The sequence below is a fragment of the Mus pahari genome, chromosome 10, assembly GCF_900095145.1.
Source record: "Mus pahari chromosome 10, PAHARI_EIJ_v1.1, whole genome shotgun sequence".
NCBI classification, from domain to species: domain Eukaryota; kingdom Metazoa; phylum Chordata; class Mammalia; order Rodentia; family Muridae; genus Mus; species Mus pahari.
Window position 1 is genome coordinate 58,482,205 of NC_034599.1, and position 11,372 is coordinate 58,493,576.

General features: G+C 43.7%; 1 protein-coding gene across 3 annotated transcripts in view; it reads right to left on the reverse strand.

The window, feature by feature from the left end:
• The window catches only part of Iqch (IQ motif containing H), a 184,620-nt gene that overhangs the window by 155,750 nt on the left and 17,498 nt on the right, over positions 1-11,372 (reverse strand). For all 3 annotated transcript variants that reach the window (XM_021207472.1, XM_021207470.1, XM_021207469.1), the window contains exon 4: positions 10,115-10,226. In XM_021207472.1, coding sequence (XP_021063131.1) covers positions 10,115-10,226 — 112 coding nt within the window. The remainder of the gene's footprint in view (positions 1-10,114; positions 10,227-11,372) is intronic.

The following is an 11,372-nucleotide window of genomic DNA, read 5'->3' on the forward strand; positions in this document are numbered from 1 at the left end:
TTATGAGCCACCATGTGGTTGCTGGGATTTGAACTCCGGACCTTCGGAAGAGCAGTCGGGTGCTCTTACCCACTGAGCCATCTCACCAGCCCCGCCAGAGTTCTTTAGTTGCTCAGAGAAGCCATCAGAGACCTGGCTCCTTTCCTCTCCTGCTGTGCTGTCCCCAGAGGCTGCCCCTGCTTGTCACTGTGTAAAGTGACTGCTATGGCTTCAAATGCCATGCCTGTTTCTACCTGAAAGCAAGGGGGAAGCCGGAAAGGCGAAGAGATGTGGCACCTGTGACTGTCCCCTTCATCACACAGATGAGCTGATGACACCACTGCTCAGTCCTTCTGAGGTGAAGTGGGTGCCACCGTCACACTTCAGTGCAGGGAAGGCTGAGAAATGGATGATCTTAGCTATGGCAGGATGCACAGGCCATGGAAGGAGTCCTGTCAGCAATGGGGATGGGGATGCATGCTGGCTAGAAAACAGCTCCCCCCCCCCCGCCCGCTGTGGAGTATAACTAGTTGAGGGGGAAGTCACTCAAGGTCAGTGGGTTGAAGGTCCTCACAGCAGTAAGAGTTGCTAGAAGCCTGGGATGCTCTGAGGTGATGTACTTCCTGGTTCTGACAGAGCCAGGACCCCAAGTTCAGGTCCAGTGTTCCCCGCTGCTGTAAGGGCCCTGCCCCACCGTCTCCCAATGCCTGTCTCAGGACTGTGGGTTCCCACAACAGCCCCCAGCACACAGCAGCCCTGCACCCAGAACAGCAGAGGCAGAGGCTGGCACGCAGCATGAGGAAAGGTAAGCCCTAAGCTTTGTGCTCACATTCTTAAAATCTGTCGCAGTGATAATTCTATTAGCTTGCAGGAGGAATGTCTAAGATGACAGTCTGGGAAACTTTAAGGACTTTTAACTATATTTATTTGTTTATCTGTGTGTTTGTTTGTTTGTGGGTTACAGGGGTGTGTGGTGAAGGTCGGAGGACAACTTTGAGGAAGTAGTTCTAGAATGTGGGTTCAGGCCATCTGACTTAGTCATCAGGCTTGGAACTTGCTGAGCCATCTCATCCAGTTCCCAAAACATTTGTAACATCTCCCAATTTTCTATTTTTTAACAAAGTCCTGTTAAATTGGCTCAAATTGGCCTTGAACTCTCTCTCTCTCTCTCTCTCTCTCTCTCTCTCTCTCTCTCTCTCTCTCTCTCTCTCTCTCTCTCACACACACACACACACACACACACACACACACACACACTCAGCCTCCTGAGTACTAACTGACTAACATTATGTACTGTTTATGTTTACGTAAAGAATTCAACCTTGGCTGGCTAATAGTGTAAGACCTATAGCATCTTCAAGTATTTTTCAGAGCCAACAAACCCAACTTCTGTCTAGTGCTTATGGTACACAGGCTGCAACTAACTCCATGGACCCTTGTTAATTATGTTTCTTAATTGTCAGTAGCCAGAGAATAGCAGCTGTCCTGGCAAGCAGGCTAACACAGCATTTGAAATTGAGATGCTGCTTTTGAGATGTTAGTTAATTCCAGCAGCACACCCTACAATCAAATCTAAGCATCGGGCAGGCAAGACTACATACCCAAAGAGGGCGCTGCTGCCAAGAATCTGAGTTCAGTCTCCAGGATGTACACAGTGGGAGAATGGATTCTGACTCCCACAGTCACCCCGATCTCCACACATGCACCCTGGCACATGTGCTCCCAAACCCCACACAAAATAAGCAAGTGATTGTAAAAAGTAAATCTTGGTAGTAGTTTACATCTCTGGAAATATATATATAAATAAAAATATGCACTTAATTGAATCTTCTCATGGAAATGTCATTAGTGATATGGGCTTACAGGCCTATATCTGAGGCCCGAAGACAACTCCAATCTAGTAGGATTCATGTCCTACCAGTTACAACTTAACCACACTGTAACTATAAACCTCTTCAAAGAATGTATAGTACCTATGTACACCAACTAAGCTCATGTGTAAAAGACCTGTCTGGAAGTCTCCAGAGGTGGCCCATAATTCTAATGTGACTCATGAGTGTAGTTAGTATTCCTGCAACAAGACATAGAGTAAGGTTGGGAGAAACACCTCCCAGGCATGTGTGTTCAAATTTCAATCTGGATTCTGTCTTTTTTCAGAAACCTTTCACAACTGTCAAGTTTTCTGTGACTCCCTGTACTGGCTGGTTTTATGTCAACTTGACACAAGCTGGAGTTATCACAGAGAAAGGAGCTTCATTTGAGGAAATATCTCCATGAGATCCAGCTGTGGGGCATTTTCTCAATTAGTGATGGGGGGGCTTGTGGGTGGTGCCCTCCCTGGGCTGGTAGTCTTGGGTTCTATAAGAGAGAAAGCTGAGCAAGCCAGGGGAAGCAAGCCTCTGTAAGTAACATCCCTCCACAGCCTCTGCATCAGCTCCTGCTTCCTGACCTGCTTGGGTTCCAGTCCTGACTTCCTTTGGTGATGAACAGCAATTTGGAAGTGTAAGCTGAATAAACCCTTTCCTCCCCAACTGCTTCTTGGTCATGATGTTTGTGCAGGAATAGAAACCCCGACTAAGACACCACCTCTATTTAAGAACACAGTCTTCAGTTTAAGAAGCCAATGTTCAAGTTGCTGAATTGTGTTCTGCTTTCCTGGTCTACCATACCCCAACTAGGATGCTTCCTTAGACTGTGGGATGCGTGGCTCGTGCCTCAGATACCTTGGAGGTTGGTGGAGACTAATCACAAATTCTAACATGAACCCTGTACCTGCTCAGTGCTCAGTGTGTGCTGGCACAGCTGGGAACCCCACACCTGTTACCTCATTCACCCTTGCTGCAGCCCCACAAGATGCATGTTGTCCTGACCCCATGTCAGGCATGTAAGGAGCCAGGCCACCGAGGCAGCAAGAGACTTTTGAAGTGTAATTAGTAAGAGTTGGGGCCAGGAGACAAGTTCAAACCATGCAGTGTCCCATTCAGAGTCTGTTCTGGGTTCCAAATAGTCTACACACAGGTGACAGGAACAAACTGAAGTGTCCCTGCTTTAGAAGAGAAATAAATGCAACAGGAAACCCTCCCCAGACCCTGGCTTTGATAAAGAGCAGGGGACACCATCTGGGGACTCACAGGGGCAATCTGAGTATAAACTGAGATGTATTATATTCACAAGTACCGTTGACTGTATTAGGTGTGATAATGGTATTGCAAGTGGGAAAAAGCTCATTTTAAAAATGCATACTAAAAGCATTAAGAGGTGAAATGTCATTAGGTCTGTACTTTAAAATACTTCAGTAAAAATAGATGAAGCAAAAATGGTAAAGGTTAACAACTGTAAAATGTAAGTGGTGAAAGTGGCCATTTGTAGACTATTTGTGTTATTATGCTGTGCCACGACCTGCACTGCTTTGGGGTTGGCTAGACTGAAGCAGTGAGGCAATAAAGGGATGACAGACACACAGACATGAGGACAGAGAAGCTGGAATCTCCTGCACTGTTGTGTGTTGTGGTGGAGTTGCGCCAGCAGCATCCCGAAGCAGTGTGTTTGCTATATATATATATCTGAGTGGAGGAGGAGGCCTATTGTCACGTGGCTGCTGCAAAGCCTTTATTTTCCCCACCTCCATACACTAGTCAGAACCAAGTTCAGAAGAGCACACTATGATCTGAGCAGAGCTTCTAGCTCTTGGCATACTCTGCTTATCACACTGAAATACTTGCTTCTCTTCCCACTCATGCCCTGCCGTGCCCAGTCTTTTAATTCAGGCTCCTCTGCCTGGGAACTCACTCCACACACTCATCCTTCACTGTCTCCATACCATTCTGGCCAGTCCCATTGAGTCTCTAGACCTCAGCTCTAGGGAGCTTTCTTTGAAATCGATTTCTCTTGCAGCTGAGATGGGTGCTCTTCAAACGCTCCAATAGAATTCTATATACTTTGCCCATCACAGCATTTACCACTGAATTTTATTATTGTCTCCCTACTTATCTTCTCCATTGACATTATCTCCAGAAAAACAGGGACCCAGCAGAGTGCTGAGCACAGAGACATCTGATAAAGAAGTTGATGTCACACAACTCTCTGCTTCTCAAACAGGGGCACCCTGGCATTTAAGTGGTAGAGTGGTCTGACTATAATAAACATCAGACAATCCTAGCTGTGTTACTGAGGGCTCTTGGGGTAAAACCCTCTAGTTCTATATTGAGACAAAAGCAAAGACATAATGAACAGCAATGAAGTTTTTCTCTCTTTTGTCCCTCGGGTTTAAGACCGGGTCCCATGTAACCGAGGTTAGTCTCAAACTTGCTACGATGATCTAGGCTACTCTTGATCCCCCTGCCTCCAACTCCCAATACAGGCATGTGGCGTGCACCACGCTTGCTGCTTGGTTTTGGGTTTGTTTGCTTGGTTTGGGCTTTAGTCAGAATCTCTTTATGATGCTCAAAGTGGTCTCAAACTCTGCGGCTCAAACGTGTTTCCTTCCCCAGCCTCCCAAGCAGCTGCTACCACAGGCGTGTGATGCCATTTAGAGATTAAAAAACCAAAAAACCCAAAACCTCATATATCACAGGGCATGGTGGCACACACCTTTAATCCCAGCACTTGGGAGGCAGAGGCAGGCGGATTTCAAACAAAACACAACAACAACAACAACAACAACAAAACCCTCATAAATCTATAAGACAAAACACAACCACCAAAGGTGCATCTTATTTACTTTAAGCTCTTCAAAATCAACTCTGAACCCACAAGGTCACATTCTTCTGTGGTTATGGATGTTCAACCGGAAAAAATCAGAAATATGCCATGTGGCAGGTAAACTGCTTTATTTCCCAGTTACTTATATTTGTAACTACATATATTTTGAGAACAATTCTGTGATCATACTTTCATATAACAACTATGAACAAATAACATCTTTTTTTAATTGATTTATTTTATTGTATTTTATTTTATTTTTGGTTTTTTCAAGACAGGGTTTCTCTGTGTAGCCCTGGCTGTCCTGGAACTCACTTTGTAGACCAGGCTGACCTCGAACTCAGAAATCCACCTGCCTCTGCCTCCCGAGTGCTGGGATTAAAGGCATGCGCCACCACACCCAGCCTTTTATTTTTAACAATTCAAAGTCTAATGCTTCATCTGGGCCCCATCAGGTACTCAGTTAAAATATCAGCTCTGGCAAGCCAAGGTACAGTGAGCTAGAGGCTAGCTTGACTTACATAGTGAGACCCTGTCCAAAATTATCACCATCATCCAGTTAATATTTAAAAATCTACATGCAATTCAAATCCTACCTATCTGCTTATGTCCGTGTAGTGGGTGTATTACTGCAAACACAGTCAACATCTGGAGGAGCACATAGGCCAGGCAGTTTGGTAGTTATCTTTGCCTTGGCATCTTTGTGTTACAGTTTTCATTTGTTATAATTGTTGTAAAGATGCATTGCTGGTAAATTATGTATGGCTGATAAATTTAGAGAAAAATGAAATGAGTATTCTAGTAAGCAAGTCTAAAAACTTGATTTATCCACAGTATCTATTATAATGGTCCATTTCTCTGTCAACTTAGAATCACCCTGGAAGCACACCTGTGTCCATGAGGGTGTTTCTAGACATTTGAGCGGGAGGGGGAAGACCCACTCTGACAGAGGTGGCAGCATCCTGTGGGTTGAGATCTCAGACTGAATACAAAGCAGACTAGCTGAGCGGCCTCACTCCGCTCTCGGCTTCCCTGCACACACGTGACCCTGCACCGGCTGCCATGCTGTTCCCCCAAGATGGGCTGTCCTTCAGATGGTGAAACAGGCCCTTCCTTCCTCACAGTGCTTCTGTCTGGTATTTTGCCACAGCAACAGGAAATGCTGGGATCACAAATAAGACTTCAGGTTCCAGTTGTACTCAATCATATTCATCATTGCTTCTGTGCTTCAAAGAGGGGAAGACCAATACAAACTTTCTTTTTTTCTTTTTTTTCCAAACTGTCAATTATGGCATAAAGCTTAAGATGTTCATATTTTTAAAAGCTTAAGAAACAATTCTTAGTTGTGATCCTTAATTACAGTTGAGCAACTCCTAATTGTCATCCTAGCTGTGTGACAAAAAAATCAAATTCCAAAAACACTTTGGGGAGAGAATGTATAAAATAGCAGCTGGAGTTTGCCTACTTTCAAAGGTGGAAGTTAGTGATCAAAGGCAGCGATTGCCCAGTTGAATTCTACAACTACTCAACAGCACAGGCCTTTCCACCAAGCAGGTGCCTGTGGCTTCCCAGAACTCCCCAGGGCAGACTCTGAGCTATCATTTTTGTCAGTAATGATGCTTCCTCTTCCTCCTCCTCTTTTTCCTTTGTCTCCTCCTCCTCCTCTTCCTCCTCTTCTTCTTCCATTTTCTCCTCCTCTTCCTACTCCTTCTTTCTTCTTTCTTGATTGAAACAGGGTCATTCCATGCCGTCCTGGCTGTCTTGAAACTCTCTGTGTAGATCAGGCTGGACCTGAATTCAAAGATCCACTTGCCTTGCCACCCCCCACCCCACCCGACCAAAGGCTTGTACCACAAGGCTTAGCATCTTTGCTGGGATTAAAGGCATGTGCCACCAGGCAGTGCAGATATGCATTTTAAAGCAGGTGTCATCAATGTTTAGCGATAAAACCTGTCCAGGTAGTCAGGCCTCTCTCAGCAGAGCTTCCCTAGTGCCAAGAACCAGGAAACACAGAGGTGCTCTCAGCAGTCAGCACTCACACTTCCTGTCTCTCCTCACACACTTCCTGTCTCTCCTCATGCTCCTTTACTAGCGCTCAAAACTCGGAGGAAAAATAAACTTCTGACCAAACTTTAACTTTCTTATGGAATAACAATAACAACTATACATTTTACAATGGTCTCTCTCGATCTCAGGGACTTTCATTGCTTTTATGAGTTGAGATCTCCTGTCTCTGGTCTCGTGAACCATCTAGATTTCTTAACAGAACATACACACACACACACACACACCAAGACAAACAAACAAATGAAAACCTCGAAGTGTAACGGAAGCAGCGGCTATGGAACAGTAAGGAGAATGAAGTATGCACTCCCTTACTATGTGTACTGCCTCTTATTCACCAGGGATTTATTGTTGACTGCTGTTCTCTTACTGATGGTTTGTCTCCTCCAACTCAACTGTAAGTTCTTTGTGGCAGCAAAGACCTGATCTATCTTCCTCATTCCAACATGCCCTTAAAAATCCTTGGTAAGCATCCACAGTGTCTGAAGGAGTCTAATGTAGCAAGTGCCATGACCAAGGCATGAGTGGGCTGCCCTGTGCATGTGCAGTTGCCACAAGGCTGCTTCACCTGGGAATGGGCATGAGCTCACCTTGGGTAGTCTCCGTGCTGCTCTCATTTACTCCTACAATAAGTATTTACTGAGAGTCCCTGGCATGGGATAGCCAAGAACAAACTAGCATAGACTCTTATACTCATTAAGCTCATTATCTAAAAGAATGATAAACATTAAAAAAAAGTCATGCAGGTCACTAGCTAATTACTGTGGTGTGAGCACAGAAAACTGCTAAGCAGTGTAGGCACTTTTAAAAGGGGTTTCTTCTTCATGGCGGCTGTGTCCTATAAAAAGGGTCCCTTCCCCATGGTGGCTGTGTCCTATAAAAAGGGTTCCTTCCCCATGGCGGCTATGTCCTTCCTTCCCCCATGGCAGCTGTGTATCTTTGTGTAAATGATAACTTTTATGATATGGACATTTGAACCCAAACAGCTGTCATACAAAGGATATCATAGTGGATACAGACACAGAGTTGTGGCCCTGCATTGTAGGTTCACAGTACCAACTCAGATATGCACAAGCTGTGTTCTCCCATTGTATACCTTAGTCTCTTTCCAAATAAAGCAAAGATAATAACAACACATCCTTTTAGGATTGTCCTGAAGATTAAACATGTAATAGTTCCAAAATCATGAAAATCTGGTACCCAAGGAAGATGACTTATGATTACTTTGGGGTAGTCAATATGTACTGTATGTTCCTACCCCTCTCGGCGTATGTTGATCTAGCCAACCTGCTGTGATGCTCTTAGGAGGCAAGACAAGGCAGGTGAGTAGATTACAAGGGTGGAACCCTCAGGAATGTAGTGCCAAACTAGGAAATGGGCCCTCACAACATACCCAATCTGCCAGCATCTTGACTGAGCTTTGTAGCATTCATAACTGTAAGAGACTTCTTTTGGGTCAGTTTGTGGTATTCCTTTGGATAAGGCTGAACTGACTAACACAAAGAAGGAACCAGAATCAAACTAAAAAATAAAAGCAGTAACAGCAACAATAACAAATACTCCATGAAGGCAAAGTCAGAGAAGACTTCATGAGCTCTTTAAAAATTTATACTCCACCAAACTGAAAATGCAAAGAAACATAAGTCAAGAAATTATATATTTAAATAAATCCATAACACCCAATGAAATAGAAGCAGCAGTTTAAAATCTCCCAATTAAAAGAAGCCCAGAGCCAGATAAATTCAGTGCAAGATTCTACTAGACCTTCATAAAATCAATACTCTTCATACTATTTTGCAAAACAGAAAAGTAAGGAACATCACCAGATTTCTTCTACCTAATGAGTATTACCCTGATACCAAAGCCAAACAAAGAAGAAAAAAAAGGAAAGGGAAAAAAATTCTAGACCAAAATCTTTGAGGAACACAAATGCAAAACTTTTCAATGAAATATTTATAAACTTAATTCAATAGCACATCAAAAATAATCATATCAACAAGATTATTCACCGTGGTCCAGTTGGATTCATCCAAGAGATACAGGAGGAGGGTTCAACATACACAAATCGATAAACATAACCTGCCACATAAACAGGTGAAAGGCCAGAAACAATCACCTCATTAGATGCAGAAAAGGCCTTGGAGAAAGTCCACCATCCCCTTGTGGTAAATAGAGATGCAGGCAACATATCACAACAAAATAAATGTCATTTGCAGCATGCCTACAAGCAACATGTCAAATGGAAAGAAACTCCAAGCATTTCCACTAAGATAGTGAACAAAACAAGAGGACTTCTCTCTCCATTCCTACTCAGCAGACAGCTAGAGGAAATGAAGAAGTCAAAGAATCTTGATCTATAGATGCTGAGGTTCTGTATGTAAGACCCTTGAGACTGCCCCAGGCAGCAGGGAACGTTCCTTCTGAACCCTGGGAAAAATAGGTGCTTTGACTGACTTTACTTCTATGTTATAGATACATCCAAAACAGTAACATCAAGTTATAGAAACAGGCCACAATATGCATATTACCTAATTTAAAATACGATGTAAATATTTACTCTTATATAAAATTAACAGTTTCTCACAGACACTGAAGCAGCAAGCACAGGGCCTAGATGGGTCTATACCAGGAACTGTGTGTGTGTGTGTGTGTGTGTGTGTGTGTATACATATAGTAGCTTTTATCTTGTGGGATTCCTGAATGTGAGAATGTGTGGGTCTCTGATTCTTGTGCCTGATCTTGAGACTTTTCCCTGTGTTAGGTTGCCTTGTCCAACTTCAAAATTATGGTTTTTGCTTTATTTTAGTTTATTTTGTCATTTTTTTAAAAAACATGTTGTAGGTAGGTCTGTATGGCATTTTCTTAATTAGTGATCAGTAAGGGAGGGTTCAATCCATTGTGAGTGAGGCCATCTCTGGGCTGGTGGTCCTGGGTTCTATAAGAAAGCAGGTTGAATGAGCCTCGTGGAGCAAACCAGTGAGCAGCCCCCTCCATGGCCTCTGCATCAGCTCCTATCCTAGGTTCCTTCCCTGTGTGAGTTCCTATCCTGACTTCCTTTGTGAGGAACAGCAATATGGAAGTGTGATCTGAATAAACCCTTTTCTGTCCATCTCCCCATCAAAAATACTAGAAATTAAATGTCACCTTTAAAAAAAATATCAGTTTTCTTGGGATACAACTTATATATCAGCAGGCTCCCTTTTGAATGTGTATACACTGTAGTATTTAGTGCATTTACAGAGTTGTACACTATATAACACTGAGTTATTTTCATTATCCTCAAAGAAGCCTCATGGTCTGCCCTCCCATCCTCCTGGGGCCCATGAGGCTCCCGGCAGTTACTCCATTGCCTGGCTCATTGGGCTCCTACCTTTGCTCTTCTAAGGCCGAGTCGCAATGAACCACGATGTTTTTGAGGTCGCCAAAGATCAGAATCCATGGGGAAAATAAAGGATTTCTGGTCAATTACAGTTGGAATCGACCTAAGTAAGTAAACAGAAAGAGGGGTTAAAATCTCCTGCACTGGCCAAAGGCCTCTCAAATCATAATGCAAAGCAACGCTTGGTACGTAGACTGCCTTCTATTAGAAATGTGCTGCTGGGGATGCGGAGGACCACAGCCATCTTCAGCAGGGCTGCCGCTGCAAAGCCACAGCTGCTTGACTGCGCACAGAACTCTTAGTGTGATGAAGCCCCTCCCTAGAGCAGGAGTGAAAAGTGCCAGCTCTGGCTCTGCGGTTACACTAAAGGCCGACCTTGGTGAGAAAAACACGCAGTGCTCTATTTTGTTTAATAAAATCAAATGATAGGCTAGCCCATGGTAAGTATTTTCTTTAAACTTCTGCTGTGTTAAGAGCTGTAAAGATTAATAGCAGAGCTGGTGAAAGCTCTCCTTTGCTAAGCAGTGGGTTGCAGCAGAGCAATGTAAAACAAAGTAAAATTGTAAGAATGAGTAGATATGCCTCATACTAAACTTAACTTTTTACATGTAAATGCAGGTTCAATTTCTATAACACGACATCGATAAAATCCAGCCACCAACACAACTTAATATCTTGCTTTCACTATGATGCCCACTTTTGTATAATTATCATTAAGGAGCAACTTAAGACTTCTGAATTTTTCTCTAACACATTAAAGACATTGAATGTGGTCATCTCCTTTCTTACAATAAGCAAAAAGCAAACAAAACACCACTTCCTGAACCCACCAGAGGACTGCAATCACTGGGCTAAGAGCTGCCTTGGAAAAAGCAAGATTCAAGGATTCAAAGCCTCCTGACTCGGAGGGCTCCAGAGCCTGGGGATAGATACAGCACCTGCAGCCACAGGGAGGGCAGGGGCTTGAGGAGCAGAGCCTCAGAAACCCAAAGCTCACTTTTAACACAGCTTCTGAAGTACTCGTAGGTCTGATCCTTGCTCACTTATTAATACTGAAAGCCAGCTCTCTGGGCTTGGACGAGGAAGTAGGCTCAGGTATTTTGGTCGACCTGTCTTCAGTCTCAAAATTGACTGGGGTCATTCAAAAAAAAAAGAAAGAGAGAAAGAGAGAGGGGAGAGGGGGAGAGAAGGGGAGAGAAGGGAAGAGAAGGGAAGGGAAGGGAAGGGAAGGGAAGGGAAGGGAAGGGAA